The following is a 20075-nucleotide window of genomic DNA, read 5'->3' as shown; positions in this document are numbered from 1 at the left end:
TTGCAGTGATTATTTTTACCGCAAATAAGCTACTGCATCGCGCGCTGTTGGCATCGAGCCTGGAGAAATGTACCCACACATTTAATCGACTTTTCCACATCTTTAAGGTGTGTGTGCTCGCATCTCATGAATATGTGCGCGGACAGTTTGTGTGTGAGTTTGTGTCTCTCATTGAGTATACTATGTGCGCGAGTTTGTGTGCGCGCGCGCGTCTCATATGACTATGTACACGGAGAGTTCCGCGCGTCTCGTGTGTGTAACGTTAGTAACTCTAAAGCCTGTTTTATACTTCTGCGTCGAACTGCCGCCGTAGCTACGTCGTAGGCTGTGTGTAGCGCGCGTACCCTTCGGCGTACCCTGACGTGCACCTCTCCAAAAATGTAACAACGCGTCAATTCTACGCGGACACAAGCGCTGTGATTGGTCTGCCAGAACCCCTCCCTCGGGGTTTCATGCTCCCCAGGTGCGCGTCAACGCGGACAACGACACAGAAGTATAAATTAAAACCAACACGTTGCCTACGGCGTATAGGCTCCGGCGTATGTCCGACGCAGAAGTATAATGAGGCCTTTAACGGTACGTTCACACGGGGCGTCAGCGTCAACGCTTAACTGAAGGCGTGGCTGAAGTTTGGCACTGACGCCATGGTCATAGCAGCGTCAGCCAATGAAATTAGACAGGAACTCAACAACAAGCTTCATTGCCGTGATTGGCTGCCGCCTGGCTACTGTATTTGCATAGAGCGATCCTGATTGGCTGACGCTTCCGTCTGCGGGGCTTCACTGGCGTTGCTCGCGGCAGAAGTTGAAAAATTCTCAACTTCTGCCGCGAGCAACGCCAGTGAAGCGCCGCCGACGGATCCACAATTCTTTTCGGCAACGCTTGACGTCACCCATTCAAAGTCAATGGGAAGCGTTGACGCTGACGCCCCGTGTGAACGTACCGTAACTAACTCTAACGCTAACTGCGTGACCGACTTTATGTGTGTGCTTGTGCCGTTCATATGTATTTGTTTGAGCACTGACGTTGACGAGTTAACTCCTTAGGTATCGAAATCTGAAACCGAACAACATGTCATTTTTCGATACTCAATAGTATCGAGGCAATTCGGTCGGTACCTAAAAAGTATCGAACCTACACAAAGGTCGCATGCTAGAAGCTATATCTATCTAGTTAACTACCTTATCAAACCTAACTTTTGCATCACAGTTTTAGCACGTTAACGTTAGTTCTCTTTGATTGCAGCGCATGGTCACAAGCAGCAATGTGAACTAACGTTATAACCACCGCCGGTGCTTTGATTTCATGTCAATGAGCAAAGCAGACGTGCATAAAACAATGCCATCATTCATCGAGAATAACAAACATAACGGCAACACAAATCTTTCAATTAATATGTGGACAATAATTATATTGAGCTTAGCTGTTCAAAATAAGCTAGCTTCTAACCGATTAGCTAGTGGGGGATTTTGTATTGCCATAAACGCCTCGCCTGGTTATGATTATCGATTTTGTTTAACGCAATGAAATGTAATACAAATATCAAATGCATATACATATTCATATGATTAGCTTACCTGTTAGAAGTAATGTTTCTCTTCGACAAAGACGTCAGGGAAAGTTACCGCGCTGGCATCGTGACAAGATGGCGGACGCAAACTTTCAAACTTTGAAGGGAGCTCCTGCGAAAATCCTTGGAAACCCCGTTGCAGCCGGTTGCCATGACAAATTTCAATTGAGCATGCGCAGATAAGTTGACCTCACTCTAACTTGGTGTCAACTACAACTTCAAAATAAAATCAACTCAATTTATAAAATAAGATGAACTTTTAATCAGAAACGTCTGAAAGTGAGTTCAAGTGGCTTACAACAGATAGTTCAAGTTCCAACTAGCAATTTTATTGTCAGTGAATGCAAAAATCTTAGTAAAGTGAACAATTTTGAGTTGACGTTTTTACAGTGAAGGGAACTTTATCAGGATGCATAGTATCCTAAACAAAACATTAAAAAAAATACTTAAAAATAAAAATCTGCCTGCCTGTATGGGAATTTAACATAGGGGTGTCCAAACTTATGCACCCTGTATTTTAAGGAAGAACATTTATTTATTTACGATACATTATTCATTCACAAAGAAAATTGGTGTCCTTAAAGGTTGGATTTTTCCTAATTTTTTAAATTAAGGCATTAAGTTCAATTTCCAAAAGATGATTTTTTTATTCCTCTTTTTAGGAACTAAACTTATGCATAGCACTGTATATATAAGTTTGGGTATGTGTATGCGGTGATAGGCGGTGATAGGCGTATCAGCCAACAGTGTCCTTATACAAAACCCCCATGTCTATACCATCACACACAGTGGAAATAAACATGATAAATACATATAAATAAGTACATATACATATCATTCAGATATTATATGAAACCTACAGACATATATGCAATCAATTAAATACTTAAACTCCTTGATGAATTTTAAGTAATGGTACCTAAACTAATGTGGCAGTGTCACAAGTTTGACAGGTCGATGCCTGACCGTGATTTCTAGATAACAAGTGTGGGACTTTTATTCAATCATAATTTTATCTCGTAGGAAATCAGTCGTCTTGCAGGTCAGATCAGGCACATCTACGGATCCAATAAGAAATCCTTACAGACATTCCACATTTTCCTGACAGAATTCAAATGGGACAGTCTGCTTTATAAGGAGTGCGTTCGGATGAATGATGGCTTCCTGAATTATCTGGTTAGAAAGGATTCCTAAACTGATCCTCGCCTAACCTTCAATAGTAGGCTACAAACAGAAGCACAGAAATGAAATACAGTAATAATGATGTTCTCCGTGTCCCACAGATTGATGTGACGGAGGAGAGCTGGTTTAATCTGTTTCCCTCTGAAGATGTGATATATTTAACCCCAGACGCAAGTGAAGGTTCATATTGCACATATTCTATACTGAGTTAGTTAAGTCATTGTGTTTGCTGTGACAACTGACAAGCTTTGGGTGTCTATACTGTTTATTTCCACTAGATGGCGCTTGTGTACTTCAACACTCATTTATTTCAGCAACTTTTAATCAGTTTAATCTGTATATTTTTATATTTCGACTATTTTATAATGCTTATTGTGATTTATATACTCAACTGTTGTATATTTGAGCAATAATTATTCTTTCTAAGAGATTTTTGGGTATATTTTATTTTGTTCCCATCGTGCCTTTGCATGTCACTTCCTGTTTTTGCCACGGAATAATAATGGTGCGTTCAAGTCATCTCGTATAGATCGTATTTACGAGTTGAACGCACTTGAACGCCACCACAATGTCGTAAATACCAGTGGGGAGCTCGGGATTTTCTCTAAGCTCCGATCTTTACGAGTTGGGGGCGTGTCAGTGATTAACATGGCGGAATACACAATACGTAAAGGTATTTAGCTGTGATATTGTCAGGCTTTTCTATTAACAGCTCAGTTCGCCAACACAGAATATGATAGTATTATAATATAACAATGCAACATGTAACAATGTGTTGGCAGTGGCTTCATAAATTAATTAAAAACATAAAAATACAAAGTACACCTGATGCACATTTCTTTGTTCTTCATTTTCTAGAACAAGAGTTAAAGAATCTTACTGTATTTTTGTGTAATTAATTAAGAGAAAGTACTCCGCCATTTTGCTCCGACGAAAGTGACTTGAACGCACATGCCGTTATAAGCACGACTTCCCACCTCGTACGTACGAACTTCCCAGGAGGACTTGAACGCACCATAAGAGTCAGAACTGCGGTCGGAGTTTTACAGAGCAATTCTGCTGATCATTTAAAGCAACAACATGGAACTTTTCCTCTGCGGTCGCCCTACAGGTTGGAAGCGGAATTGTCCATTACCGCTGTCGTAAAATGATTTACGGTTACTGTCAACGCATTCTCATCCCCAAATCGTCACTTTCAAACATTCTTCAATATCCGACGCACAAAGCACACTTATTAGCGTCAATATGAGACGCTTCGGTTATGGGTAGGTTTAGGTCTGTGGTAGGGTTATGCGTCTCATATGGACGCTAAAGGGTGCTTTGTGCGTCAGATATTGAAGAAATTTTGAAAGCGTCAGTAACTTATATGACGACTTGGGATGAGAACGGGCTGTTACTGTATATGAAGCATGCAGGTTTTTTTTTCATATGGGCAATGATAATATTATTAATCTTCCTCCTTTCATAATTTATACATGTTTAGTAGACTAAACATTTTAAGGTTGAAAAACTACATGTTGTTACTTTAAAACGATTTAATCATCGCAAGGTTTAAAGTATTTCTCTTTATGATCATAAGTCTTGCAATCAAGAAGCTTCAAGATGTAACCCCCTCTCTTAGCTCACAAGCTGGCAAAAGTGGTATGTATTTTCTGTTTATGTACGAGTTTAAAGTCATGTGTGTTTTCCATGTAACTGACTGTATGACATGTTTTTGTTGTATATTCATCCTTTTTTACTCAGTTCTACGGTGTTGATGTTGATGTCTGAGTCCAGAGAGCATTAAACATCAGTTAAAAGAACCTCAGCCTTCGTGTTGTGACTAAGAGCGGTACAGTAGAACACTTACTGCGTTGGTGAAGGCCAACACAACAGCATCTGATCGTAAAGCTGCACGAGGAAGACGGCCATCAAGAGGCGCCACATGTTAAATGAGGGAAGTACAACATGAAAATATCGCAATTGACTGACTGAAGCAGCCAGTGGGCAAGTAAAGGCTGAACATGCAAGCACTTGAACTGTCGCTGAAGTTTCAATTGCTCTGGTATTTCCGTCATCCTCATTCTAAGATAAAGTTGGACATTTTTCTATTATCGTTTGGCTTAAGAAACTAAAGGGACTAAACAGATGGGCAATTGTGCTACTATTGAATAAGACTGAAATGTGAATTTTCTGTTATATTCAAGTGTTTTGCATACTTTATAATTTAAGCGTGTTGATATTCACATTTTACAAGTTACAAGTTCATACTTTTGCTACTTGAAAGTTCTGCCATTTTTTATCATTTACATGATTGGATCACATAAGTCTAGCTGAGATAATCGCTTTACACTAAACTTTAGATTTATTTTGAGCTCTTTGAATATTCACATTATAGTGCAACACAGATCTAGCATGTCATACACAAGTAAAAAAAAACATTGCTGCCTACTAAAGAAGTCAGCTCTTTACCCTACTGCACAAGACGTAGACAATGCAGAGCAGGTTATCCCACCACAGCAGGCTGATATAACTGAGCAAGTTGAAGTGGCTGCACAAGTACAACAACCTCAGGTTGGAGCAGATATAACACAGCTCCCAGATATTAGAAGAAGTCAGCGAGCACACACACTTACCGAGAAGGGTAAAACACTGCAAGACGCTAGACTAAATGATCTGAAAAGAAGCTTTGAGCAGAAGTATAGAATGTGGAAATATCACATCAATGGTTTGAAAAGAGCCATTAAGAACAATGATGATGCAGAATTGATTTGTGAAGTTGTGAGCATCATTAATGCCATTCAGTCTGAGGTCGACCATATTTATGGCGATATAAGAAGCATCACAAGCCCGGAACCTGAAATCCGAAGGAAAAATGACACTTGTCTTGCCATTACTAGCACTGCAAATGAGAAGTCTCAGAGCTTTCTCAACGGTGATCCTAAGGAGATTCCCTGGCCTAATTCAGATTCAGTGTTTGAAGCCACGATGTCCAGCATCATCTCAGCAACCTCCAGTAAGTCAAAGTCTGTTTCCAAGATGTCCAGTCAATCTTATAGTGATTCTCTGCAGAAAAGACAAGAAGCAGCAGCTGAAGTAGCGGCTACACAAGTGATTAAAATAATGAAGACACAACATCAACATGAAGAGGAAATTAGGAAACTGGAGGCAGAGGATGAAAGGTTAACAGCAGAAAGAGAAGCTCAAGAAAGAGAAACCGAAGCGGAGAATGCAAGGAAAAGGGCTCAATTTATTTCGGAAAGCACTGTTAGGAAAATAAAGCTGGAAGAAAAGAAAAAGGAAATGAAACGGTTGGAGGAACTAAAAAGACATAACGCAGCACAAGCAAGGCTGCAGGTTTATGCTGAAAGCATCAAAGGTGATGAGGGAGAACGGCGTTCTGCTCCTCTTCTTCAACAAAGACAAGAAGATTATGTTTTTCAACCAAGCATTCCTTTTTCTCTCTCTAAGCCGTTCATGCTCGCACAAGACACGGCTCCTTTCAACTAACCCTCTTGTTCCTCTCAAAGGTTACCAATTCCCCAAGCTCATATCTCTGTCACCTTCATTGCCTGCTCCCAACGAAGCTTCTAATGACCTTGTGAAGGCACTCGCTGAAGCAATTATAGCCAACAGGATCCCAATTGCAGAACCTGTTGTTTTCTCTGGAGATCCCCTAAAGTATAATGACTGGAAGCTGTCTTTCTAGACATTAATTGTTCGCAAGAACTTGCCACCTCAAGAAAAGCTCTACTTTCTACGCAAGTATGTAGTTGGTCCGGCCAAGAGAGCTATTGTAGGACAATTTGTTGCTGGAACAGAAATAGCTTACACGGCAGCCTGGAACATCCTCGATGACCGGTTTGGCAATCCGTTCGTAGTTGGCAATTCTTATCGTGACAAAATACAATCTTGGCACAAGATTGCTACCAAAGACAGCAAAGATCTCCAGGAATTTGTAGATTTCCAAAACAGTGTTGAGTCAGCCATGCCTTATGTTCAAGGTTTACAAGCTCTGAATTACTGTGTTGAAAATCAGAGAATATCAGCCAAATTGCCAGACTGGTTAAGTTCACGTTGGAATAGAGCAGTCACCAAGTTTCAAGACGAATACAAAGGGTTCCCAGATTTCAAATACTTTGTTGAATTGCTCAACAAGGAAGCTCGAATTGCATGCAATCCTATCACGTCACTGCAAGAAAGCCAGCAGAGCAAGAAAGGTACAAGCAAAAAGATCAAGATCATAAGTTTCAGCGGAATCGCAACTCAACTGCCAAGACATTCACCACTAGTTCCAACGAGGAAAGGACTAGCTTCATGTTTGTCTTTTGTAAGAGATATGGCCACACTCTTCATAAGTGTCGTAAGATTATGGAAAGACCAATTGAGGAAAGATTGAAGTTTGAACAGTCTGAGAAGTTGTGCTCTGGCTGTCTTAAGACTGGTCATAACTCCAGAAGCTGCACCTCTAGGAGTGTGTGTGAAAAATGTGAGAAGTGTCACCCAACAAGCCTACATCAGGACCGTGTAAATAAATTCCCAGTACAAAGATCTAAAACCAGTCAAGATCAGTTCAAGGTCAATCACGGATCTGCAGATAGAACAGCCGAATCACATAAGGTACAAGAGTCTAAGCCTGTGACTTCGAACAGAGTAGTTCAAGAAAGGAATGACACTCATACCTCATCGATCATTCCAGTTTATGTCTCAACAGCAGCTGAGCCAATGAGGGAGATTTTAGTGCAGATTTTTATTTTTAAGTTGTTTTTTTTTTTTTTTTTTTTTTTTTTTTAGGATACTATGCATCCTGATAAAGTTCCCTTGGCGTTTGGAATTAAAATAGCCCCACATCATCACATAGCCTTCACCATACCTAGAGATTGGCATGGTTTTATTTCAGTTAGCCTAATAGCTAGTTTGATTTGCATTGAGAGATGATCTTATGGAAAGTACCCCATAAAACATTTGCTCTAAACAAAAAATAAAATAAAAAATACTTAAAAATAAAAATCTGCCTGCCTCTATGGGAATTTAACATAGGGGTGTCCAAACTTATGCACCCTGTATTTTAAGAAAGAACATTTATTTATTTACGATACATTATTCATTCACAAAGAAAATTGGTGTCCTTAAAGGTTGGATTTTTCCTATTTTTTTAAATTAAAGCATTAAGTTCAATTTCCAAAAGATGATTTTTTTATTCCTCTTTTTAGTCAACTTTAGCATGGGTGTCTAAACTTATGCATAGCACTGTACCTGCTAATAGATCTCATTTACCCACATGTGAAACCGCAAGGAACTGGCCTCATCTAGAACATCTGGCAGATGTAATGGCTCCTGCACTTGACTGTGAAGTAGGTTTGTTAATAGGATACAACTGTCCTCAAGCCTTACTTCCCAGAGATGTTCTCAGTGGCAATGAGAATCACCCATTTGCACAAAGGTCTGTGTTGGGTTGGATGACGACAGTTATCAAGATGAAATCGGTGTGAGTCACAGGATTATTATGAAGCAAGTTCTAGCAGCTGGTGATCCATCTCACAAACTCAAGTCTGAAGTCTGCTTTGTACATAGGAACAAGGTAAAAGAGATGATCACTCCAGCAGAGATAATGAAGGTTTTTGAGTCTGACTTTGTTGAAAGGGATAATGAGGAAGTCTCAACATCACAAGAAGACTTAAGGTTTTTGGCTAAATAGAATGAAGGCATTAAGCAAACGCAAGATGGACACTATGAGATGCCATTGCCTTTTAAGGGTGAGAGGCCAGAGTTGCCAAACAACAAAGCATGTGCAGAGCATTGACTCAGATCCCTAGAGAAGTGTTTAAGGAGAGATGAGCAGTACCAAAAGGATTACCTGGCTTTCATGAAGGACATAATGGCAAGAGGCGATGCTGAAAAGGTCCCAGAGATGGAGTTAAGTAATCAACCAGCATGGTATATACCTCACCATGGAGTATATAACCCGCAGAAGCCAGGCAAGATTCGCATCGTCTTTGATTGCTCTGCAAGATTTCAGAATGCTTCTGTGATTGAGCATCTACTGACTGGGCCTGACCTCACAAATACCCTTGTTGGAGTCTTGTGTCATTTCCGGAAAGTGCAAGTAGCCATCATGTGTGATGTGGAGCGTATGTTCCACCAGTTTCATGTTGCTCCAAAGGATCGGGACTACCTCAGGTTCCTATGGTGGGAAAATGGAAACATGAAAGCCCCACCATCAGTTTTTCCGAATGAAGATCCACTTGTTCGGAGCGGCCTCCTCACCTGGATGTGCAAACTTTGGCCTCAAATACCTTGCCGTACAAGGTGAAGGCAAGTTTAATCAAGCCACAGTGAAGTTCATACAACGTAATTTTTATGTTGACGATGGCTTAGCAAGTGTAGACACTGAAGCAGAGGCAATCCAACTTGTAAAGGAAGCCAGGTGTCTCTGCAATACCGGGAAGCTTCGCTTGCACAAATTCATCACCAACAGCAAGACTGTGATCGCCACTATTCCAAAGGAGGAATGTACTGAAGGGGCGACTGACTTTGACTTGTCTCTTGGAGAGCCTAAAGTAGAGAGGGCGCTCGGAATCCAATAGCTTCAGACGAGTTCCATTTCAGAGTGCTAGTAAAGGAAAATCCTTTTACTAGAAAAGGAGTGTTGTCTACAGTTGTTTCTATTTGTGATCCTCTTGGATTCGTCGCTCCCTTCATTTTAGTTGGGAAAAGTACCCTACAAAGGATGTGTCAAGATAAGATAGGCTGGGACGAACCACTTCCTGATAACCTCAAGCCGCATTGGGAAGCTTGGCTGCGAGACCTCCATAACCTGTCTTTGTTAAAGATACCACGTTGTTATGTGCCATCAACATTCAAGGATGTTCAGCAATATGGGCTACACCATTTCTCAGACGCCAGTGTGTCAGGCTATGGAGTATGTTCATACCTCAGAGCTGTAATCATGTCTGGAGAAGTCTACTGCACTCTCGTTATGGGTAAAGCTAGGGTTGCTCCATCAAAGGTGGTAACAATTCCCAGACTAGAGCTATCAGCTGCAGTGGTTGCCACAAGAATTGGTGATTTGCTAAAAAGAGAACTAGAATTGGATGACATCCGTGAAATACTACTGGACCGACTCCAAGGTTGTCCTTGGTTATGTTAACAACGATGCACGACGTTTCCATGTATTTGTAGCCAATCGAGTTCAGCAAATCAGAACAAGCACTGAGACTAGTCAATGGCGATATGTGGTTTCAGAACAAAATCCAGCTGACCACGCCTCTCATGGGCTCACCGTAAAGGAACTCATGGGATCAAACTGGTTTACTGGTCCAAGTTTCCTATGGCAAAGAGAACTCCCTAAGGAAGACATTAATGGGGGAGAGATTAATGATGGAGATCCGGAGCTCAAAAGGGCACAAGTTCTTACGACCAAGGCAAGAGAAGAGTGGTGTCTGTCAGATCGCCTGCAAAGGTTTTCAGATTGGAAGAGGGCAGTGAAAGCCATAGTGAGAATCAAAAGTTGTGCAAGGAGTGTGAAAGGTTTGGTAGAAAGATCCAACAATTTCACAACACTGGAAGAAAGAAAGGATGCTGAACAATTCATTATTCGTATCGTTCAAGAAGAAGTGTTCAGTGACGAAATCAAGCATCTAAAACAAGGCAAGGAAGTTAATTTATGTCAGTTCAACAAGCTGTACAAGTTAAGTCCGTTTATCGACGACCATGATGTCCTACGGGTGGGAGGACGATTGACACAGGCAGAACTTCACCCTCATGTAAAGCATCCAGCCATTGTTCCTAAAGGGCATCATATATCTCGTTTACTCATAAAACACTTCCATGAAAAGGTGCAACATCAAGGTCGTGGCATGACCATCAATGAAATCCGCTCCAATGGTATTTGGATTCTGGAATGCAGTAGTGAAGTTTCATCTCTCATCTACAAATGCATTAAGTGTAGGAAGCTGAGGAAATGCAATCAGGAGTAAAGGATGGCTGACCTGCCACTAGAAAGAATGGAAGCTACTCCTCCGTTCACCTATAGTGGCATGGACTGCTTCGGGCCGTTCTATGTTAAAGAGGGAAGGAAAGAGTTGAAGAGATACGGACTACTTTTCACCTGCATGTGAGCTGTTCATCTTGAGGTGCTGGATGATCTTAGCACTGATGCCTTTCTTAATGCACTGCGTTGTCTTATTGCTATACGTGGCAATGTAAGTCAACTGCATAGTGATCAAGGTACCAACTTCATGGGGGCAAAGGGAGAGTTCCTGAAGTTGATGAAGGGAATGGATCAAGAACATGTGAAAGAGTTAGGCTATACCTTTGTCATGAACCCACCGGCTTCCAGTCACATGGGTGGTGTCTGGGAGAGACAGATTCGGACTGTAAGGAGTGTACTAACGTCCATCCTAGACAAGTCTGCAGCAAGACTAGACAGTTCTTCTTTAAGAACATTTATGTATGAAGTAATGGCGATCGTGAATAGTCGACCATTGACCTCAGAACACATCAATGATCCTGTGGGACCAGAACCATTAACGCCGAATCATATACTAACAATGAAGTCCACCAACATTGCACCACCTCCTGGAGAGTTTGTAAGGGAGGATCTTTATCTTCAGAAGAGATGGAAAAGAGTTCAGTTTCTGGCGAATGAGTTTTGGACTAGGTGGAGGAAGGAATATCTGTTGAGTTTGCAGCAGAGAAGTAAGTGGAATAAGAGCAGGAGAAACACCAAGATAAATGATATTGTTCTGCTTCAGGATGACTTAGCTCCACGAAATCAGTGGAAGCTAGCTAAAGTGGTAAAAGTCTTCCCTGGATCTGATGGAATGGTGAGAAGACTTAAACGTTTGGTAAATGATGCAACAATAGATAGCAAGGGTGCACGCACAAACAAGTCAGTCTACTTAGAAAGACCCATACACAAAACAGTGTTACTACTTGAAGCTGATTAAAGGGTTAGCTTTGATTAGTGTTTAACTGTGTATGTTAAACATGTACAAATACTTACCCTATGAATGTTTATAAGTTCATGCTGAGTTACTGAACTTCTATTAAGAATTACACATTGACTACGTTTACATGCAGCCAATATCCGGGTTATGGTCGGGTTAGGGTCACTATTTGGGTTTCTGAAACATTCGGAATAACCCGTTTACATGCGTGAGCAGAGAGAGTTACTCCTGTACATGGAATTTGTAATCAGTTGGGAATATCCCGATGTAAACGGCGACGCACGGTTAGCGTCAGGACGTACGGACAACCTTAAGACGCAATATGCGTCATTTCCAATTCTTCTTCCTGTATCCAAAGACAACAACAACAGCAGCAGCACCCGGATAATGAATAGTTCGGGGCAGATAGCGATCGCCTTTGTTTGCGCTTTCCTTCTCGCTCCAAAAGTGTGTTGCTGTGCTGCGTCTCGCCATGTTAACCTCTACTTCTTGTTTACTTCCGGTATACTGCACGCGGGTTTCTGTATGCGCCGTCTCTACTCAAAAGACCAAGATTCCTTGCGAATAGAACATGCGCAGAACACAAATCAATGTTCCTTTTGATGGGGATATGCCGATACGCGTTTACATGACCAAATATTCAGGTTAGAAAAGGGGTACCCCAGGGGTAATATCCGGGTTTTTAAAAACCGGGATATGAGCATATCCGGGTTTTTGCCGGTGTTTACATGGCCGTGCGCGACCGGGTTATTGCTAATATCCCGGTTTTGAACGGGTTATTGGCTGCATGTAAACGTAGTCATTGTGTGATGGTGGGAGTGTGTTTGCTGTGACAAGCTTTGGGTGTCTATACTGTTTATTTCCACTAGATGGCGCTTGTGTACTTCAACACTCGTTTATTTCAGCAACTTTTAATCAGTTTAATCTGTATATTTTTATATTTCGACTATTTTATAATGCTTATTGTGATTTATATACTCAACTGTTGTATATTTGAGCAATAATTATTCTTTCTAAGAGTTTTTTGGGTATATTTTATTTTGTTCCCATCGTGCCTTTGCATGTCACTTCCTGTTTTTGCCACGGAATAATAAGAGTCAGAACTAGTGATGGCAAAATGAGGCTTCCTGAACCACTGAGACCTCGCAGTCCATTGCTTCAGCCAAAGGTTCATTACTCGAAGCTTCATTCAGCATTGCTCACTAGTGACACTAGTGTTCAGAGCCACGCCCCCCCTCCCTCCCTCCCTCTATAAATTTTTTTTTTATATATAAAAAAATGTATATTTTATAAAATACTTTTAGAAATACAAATATTTATTTGTAATGTAAATATACAAATAATTATTTATATTTATTTGTATATTTTTATTTAAATGTATATTTTATAAAAATATTTTTATAAATACAAATATTTATTTATTTATTTTGTAGGCTACTCACTGTTGATGTCTGTAACCTTTCATTTGCAATAATAAAAAGACATGATCAGACATTTGTCCATTACTGTGTATATTATAAAATATGTATCTTTCTCTGTCTGAATTTACTTGTGCAGAGTCACACACACAGTTTATTAATTATTCATAAATTGTTTGGATAGTGACAGTATGAACAACAACAGTGACACTGTGTTGAGTGCAGTGCTTATGTTAGAGGGAGTGTAATAAAGTAAATTTATTCATTTAGCAGATTATAGATAACAGATTATCAAAGTAAACTGCAACAGAATAGTCCGGAAGGAAGGATTACAATAGATTTTTTATTGAGAAACAGAATTATTTCAAGTGTGTTGGGGTTTAGACGATTCCTCTTCTTGGACAAAATCTCTCTAGCCTTGGAAAATATCCTTTCACAAGGAACAGGGGATGCAGGGGAACGTAAAAATGGCAGTGGTACAAATGAGGACACTGATGCTTCTGTTGAGCCCAGACAGGGGAGGATCTCCTCTTTCTTGCTTGTCCATTACCAGGAAAAAGAAGAGTCACAAAAAGCAAACACATCCAAAAAGGCAATCCAAATCAAAAAGCAGTCCAGTCCAGATGCAAAAATCCAGAGCAATCCAAATAATCTTATCTAATTAATATAACAAGACTATAATATAGCTAGGCCTACTATAATAATAATATAGGCCTACTTTAACTATTCTAACCTGATAATGTAATAATATACAGCCCTCACATATGACACAACAGTTATCATCTAACTCTCTGACTCTCTGACACTACTACAACTGCTTCTACTACTCCTGCAACACCCACAAGGTGGCGCGAGTTTCGAACCGCCTTTTATCCGGAAGCGACACTCAGACCCAACCGATGACGTATCCACACAAACCGAGGCCTCGTTTGTCATTAGTCACGTGATTTTCACGTTAACAACACAAGCCTCGAATCGCGGCTTCATCTGGCACGCCCACTTTTTCTCGACACACGCTCCGACGCCTCGGTTCAAATGTCCCATCACTACCTCTTGTGTCTTTGAGTATTGTTTGTTTTATGCCCTGGCTCTAGCATCTTGTTTTCTAGTCTTGGTTTTTGTTTCTGTTTTAGTTTAGAGTTGTCCATGCCTTGCCATGCTTTTGTTTTGTGTTTATATTGCTTTGTAAATAAATTGCGTTTGGGTTCTCAACTCAACTTGCCTCCAGTGGACTTATTCTTCACAGTACGTGTGTGTGTGTGTGTGTGTGTGTGTGTGTGTGTGTGTTAATGCATAAATCCTTGTTTTCTGCCTGAATATATAGGCTACACTTCACAATATAATGTGACGTAATGCACTCAAGTAGTTTCGGAGGACAGTAATTTAACGATTAATGTTACAGTTCGTACCTGTGGTACATAATTTACTGTAATTTATTAATTGAGCTGCAAAAAATCTTAAAGATGCACCTCGTATTACAGTAAAATACTGTTCCCCAATGATACAGCAAAACACTGGCAGTTACAGTTGTTTACCCTGGAAATTACAGCAAGGGTTAACAGTGTATGTTTGGACCTGGTAGAATAAATGTATAAAACATTTTACCCCAAAATTTAAATTTTCACCCTCAAGTTGTTCTGACTAAACCTGTATGAATTTCTTTTTTTCTGCTGAACACAAAAGATGATATTTTGAAGAATGTCGATAACCAAACAGTTGATTAAAACTATACATATTCTTTTTTCTAACAACATCAATATTACTCTTAAATATTTCACTTTTGCTCTACAAACACATTAAGAAATTCATTTGTTTTTGTCATTTTATTTTAATTTCAGAATTATTGTGTGTATGCGCGAAAATGATTCTAAACAAAACGCAGCGCCAGAGGGAAGGAACAAGTGTGTGTATGAGCGTATGAAAGATGCTAGATGTATTCTACAGAAATTTCAGACAAATGCGGAATGCGGAAAAAATCAACATAATTTCATGTGTAAAGCCACAGTTCACTTTCAGGTCAAAACGGACTCGAACGCAAAAGGTAACCTAACAATTTAGTTTGTTTACAAATCTGGTTGTTTCTGAAAATCTGAAAACAAATTGATGTTTATTTTGACAGTCTTAACACACTTACAAGATTTCATCTTCATACTAAAAACTATGGGTAACACTTTAGAATACTGTTCCTTCATTGATGACTAACTACACAGGAACGCACTATAAACATTCTAACATTCATTAAAGATGTAGTAACACTTGAGTCATTACTATCCAAAACCTTATGCAAATCTCAAAAGCTTACAATGACTTAAGTCAATATTAGGTAGGTGGTTTTCCCAAAATTGTAATTGTTCAGGTATAGGGCGCCAGACAGTTTAATTTGACAAACGATTTGTATCTTCTGTTAACACTTACGGGAAGAAACAGAAATGTTTCACATAAGTCTTGTAATTGCATGAAGTCCGTTCACATTTTAAAGCAACAACAACAATAACAATAACAAAAAACAAAAACAAAAAAATGACTTCAGTCTCTAAATGTCCAGAAACACGACCTCAGAAATGAGCAAATGAAAACATACTTTACAAATTAAATACGATTGCGTTTGCACACAGACCTTAAAAGTTCAACAGTGGGCCTTTCATAAAAATAAATTAAAAAAAGAATCGTTCCAAAATATGAGTTAATATATAATGAAAACGAAATGAATTCAAACAAAATAAAATGTATCAGATAGAACGAATAATAATCCTGTTTGCTATGGATGAGTGGCGTTTGATGTTATCTGACAGAGTTAGGCGCCCTATAGCCTACATTAATTACAATTTTGGGAAAACCACCTACCGAATGTTGACTGAAGTCATTGTAAGCTTTTGAGATTTGCTTAAGATTTTGGATAGTAATGACTAGTGTTGCACGGTGCACCGATACTTAAAAAAAAAAAGGATTCTTACATTTAGCCTATTAGTAGGCTATCGATATTTCTAAGAATGACCGCGTTCCAGATTTGTAAGTTCGGCGACACACTGGATGCGTGGCGTGTCCGTTTTTATTTCGGCTCCCTTGTTAACAGGTTAGAACTAGCACACTGCCTGCGTGACACGCGAGCCCGAGCCGCGCGGAAAACGCGTGCATGCTAGAAATAGAACCGACGCCTATTTTTCACGCGACACGCAAGCGTGTTGGAAGCGTTCCCAGGAAAAATAGAATGGGAAAAGATGTTTCTATGTCATTTTGACACAATACATATTAATACATGACATTTTGATGTTTGAAAGTCTCTAGGTTTTGACATAAATGCAGATATAAATGTAATTAAAAAAAATATTATCGATTTTCAAATACTGCACCTCTCAATTCTGTAGCCTATTTTGCCGTCAACACTGCCGACGTTGTCTTTGCTGCTATATATTTATGTTTAACATGAAGTATAGGCCTTCCACAACTCTCTCCCCATATGTCAAATATATCACCAATGAGGCTTATCATATGTTACCAATATTAAACATTAATATAATCACTGTTCATATTTTTATTCAAAGTTCAGAATCAAGATAAAGTTATTACCGGTAATTCTTATGTTTCTTATGATTGATAACTGAGATAATTCTGCTAAATGTATTATTTGTTTACCTTGAATGTCATTGCTCTAATTTATTTTTTATATTTTTATATTTCATATTTTGTTCAAATGTTTAATATATCTGCTGTTCATATGTTCATTTATTAGTGTGTTATATGATTAGAATGTTGTCCCGGTTTTAAAATAAAGCACAGCAATGATATTTGATAGTGTTTCTCCCTTTTCAGGAAAAGTATCGAATTCGTAATTCTTGACTTGGTATCGGTATAGAAATAATAATTTTGGTATCGTGACAACATGACTCAAGTGTTACTACATCTTAGAATATTTAGTGCGTTCCTGTGTAGTTAGTCATCAATGAAGGAACAGTAGCCTATTCTAAAGTGTTACCCATAGTTTTTAGTATGAAGATGAAATCGTGTAAGTGTGTTAAGACTGTCAAAATAAACATAAATTTGTTTTCAGATTTTCAGAAACAAACAGATTTGTAAACAAACTAAATTGTTAGGTTACACCTTTTGCGTTTGAGTCCGTTTTGACCTGAAAGTGAACTGTGGCTTTATGTTGATTATTAATTTTTTTTCCCCATCTGTTAGTCATATTTGTCTGAAATTTCTGTAGAATAAGATAAGATAAGATAATAAGATAATAATCACTTTTTCTTCACGTTAGAGTAGGCTACTGATCCAAATTATTTGCTCCTTAAATAGTTACTGATTAGCTAATAGTGAACTATACCGTTCGACTGAGCGCTACTTAGCCTACTTGTTCGTTAATCAGAGTTTCTTGTTAGTTAGTAGGCTATACTTTAATTTTAATAGTGCGTTACTATCTTCCTGTGTAGTTATTCATTAATGAAGGAACAGTATTCTAAAGTGTTACCAAATATGGGTTAAAAAAAGAAGGCCTATGTACCTTTTCTGGGTCAAAATATACTCGAATGCAATAGAGTTTATGACCCCGGTATCAAATTGATCCCAGTTTCCCAGTAGTAAATACGACTTGAGAGTGCATTCACATCCGATTTTCAACTAGGAAACTTGTATTTACGATTATTGCAATAGCACATAAAGGCAACATTAATCCTGTAAAGCCTGTCATATGAAGCCTGACTTTTGTAAGTATTTTCCTCTGTTTTATTCAGAGGCCCAAATTGAGCAAAAAAAAGTTTTATTTAGACATTCTGAAAGCTTGTAATGCAAATTGAGATCTTTATAACAGTATAGTCTAGTATATGTTCATCTTGAAATATCACTAAAGTTATTCTTATTTTTACCTTTTGTTATTTAATATGACCTTTTATAGGTTTATTCTTATTTATGTAATCAGTAGGCCACAAGATTTCACAGCAAAAAAAAAAAGGACTTGAAGGTGGACTTCTTGCAAAAAAAAGCATGAATTATCAATCAGACGACAGAAGGACTGTAGTAGATTGTGTTCAGCTACAAGTTTCAGCAAAGTTTTGATCATGTTGATTATTTAGATTTCTCAGAAATTAGCATATCAAATATGACACAGCATGCTTCATAGGGTTAATAAGTACTTTTGCTTGTAAAGCTTGTAAAGGAAATTGCAATAAAATAATATAGAGAGATAGCAAGAAAAATAGAGTTTCTTGGAAGAGAAGATTAGTCAGGAACCGTAATTGCGCAACACACTCTCGTGTCGTGTGGGAGTTTCTCTCTTTAAAAGGGAGAGTGCAGGCCTGTGTTAGACTACAGCAGACGCTCACTTCACACGTTTACTGGCATTTCTCTGCACAACACTGATTCAGAATGATGAAGTTCACCGTAACAGCCTTTGTGTTTCTGATCTGCACCGCTGCACTGCTGTCCACAACAGAAGGTAAGCAGAATATAACATTCATAACGGTGTTTTAAATCCATTCATTTGCAGATATTTACACCAACTCTCTCTCTCTCTGTCACTGCAGGAATGCCTCACATCAACAGGCGCTGCCTGTGCATTCAAACACATTCAAACCCACCAATTCGTACTGGAAGAATACTCTCGTTGAGGGTGATTCCTGCTGGACCACACTGCAAAAATGAGGAGATCATGTGAGTGTTCCACATTCCTCTTCTTCTTCTTCTCTTCATCATTTCAGGAGTTCACATGTGTGGTGGACACTTGTTGATGCTTTTTTCACTAATTTGAAAGATTTAAGCCTTCATATTAAAAGGTCTTTAAGATCATTAGAGTGGCTGGTAGCGTGTGAAAATTCATAACTGATGATGATACATGGATGTTTCGTCTGAATGAATGAATTTGAGGCTTAATTTACTCTCCTTCATGTGGTTTCAAACCTGTATGGCTTTTATTTTCACCAGATGTTTAGCAGAATGCCTGAGCTGTTCTTCTGTAAAATAAAATAAAAGGTCTTGCTTTATATGGAAAAGAGCAGCTTGGATGTTCTACTATAAATAACTACTTTTGTGTTCTACGGAAGAAAAAAAAAGTAAATTTTTTGGGGTGAACATAATTTAACGATAAAATCATGATTTACTAGAATTTCACATATTTTTTCCAGTGGTCTTTCAAAATAATAAAAGATTTTAAATAATCATACATTTGTTTCTTACAGTGCTACAATGAAGAAAGGAATGACGTGTCTCAATCCTAGAGTAGACTGGGTGATTTCTCTAAAGAAAGAGTAAGTTTGTCTATGATGATGTGTCACACTTATTATCTGTCTTATTATTAATATAAGTTCATTCAAATCATGCTAATGGATGAATTTTAATTCATACTTTTAATCTCGAACACTGTGGCACCTTTCATCCTTCAGACAGTAATGTAATGTGTGTCTCTTTATGTTTGCAGAATGTGCAAGGGGAACATCCAGAGGCAGTATGCATATGACTGTTCTAAAAACACAAAGAGCAACTGAAGTAATATAGAATTTTTTATTTTAATTTATCTCTTGGTGAAGTATTGAATGTGAAAATGTGTTTTTTTTTATAAAATGTGAATTTATGTTTTTTTTTTTTTTTTTTACTGTACATTTTTCTGACCTTGGTTTTTATTATATTTATTGTTATTGTCTCACTAAATTATAGTTTTATATGTTGATGTAGTTTTGCATTGTTTTTGAATGATGACACGCTTATACTAGCAATAAAATATGTTTTAATTGTCTTAATGGATATTTTTGTTGGTTTTTATTGTGCTTATTTTTTTTCATCTAGCAAAACATTACCAGGTTACTGTACATTTCAACATGAATGCAATATTATTCCCTGAGCTATTCACCATCATGTCATTCCAAACCCGTATGACTTTATTCTGCAGAACCTAAAATCTGAATGTTTTTTACAGTTACAATGAACTGAGACGGAATCTTTCAGAAGCATCATAAACATGTAATAAAATGGACCATGTAACATATGCAT

The 20075-nt window shown here is 38.5% G+C and overlaps 1 protein-coding gene across 1 annotated transcript in view; it reads left to right on the top strand.

Annotated features, from left to right (window-relative positions):
- The window catches only part of LOC311287780 (growth-regulated alpha protein-like), a 176579-nt gene extending 156504 nt beyond the window's left edge, over positions 1-20075 (top strand). The window contains exons 1-4 of the mRNA XM_084404813.1: positions 18401-18528; positions 18617-18743; positions 19268-19336; positions 19507-20075. Of these exons, the coding sequence (XP_084260939.1) occupies positions 18459-18528; positions 18617-18743; positions 19268-19336; positions 19507-19573 (333 nt within the window). The 5' untranslated portion in view covers positions 18401-18458 and the 3' untranslated portion in view covers positions 19574-20075. Of the gene's footprint in view, positions 18529-18616; positions 18744-19267; positions 19337-19506 lie in introns of the transcript that reaches the window.

The sequence above is a fragment of the Rutilus rutilus genome (genome assembly GCF_951802725.1).
Source record: "Rutilus rutilus genome assembly, chromosome: 3".
Classification (NCBI taxonomy): domain Eukaryota; kingdom Metazoa; phylum Chordata; class Actinopteri; order Cypriniformes; family Leuciscidae; genus Rutilus; species Rutilus rutilus.
This window is presented reverse-complemented; position numbering and strand designations above follow the sequence as displayed.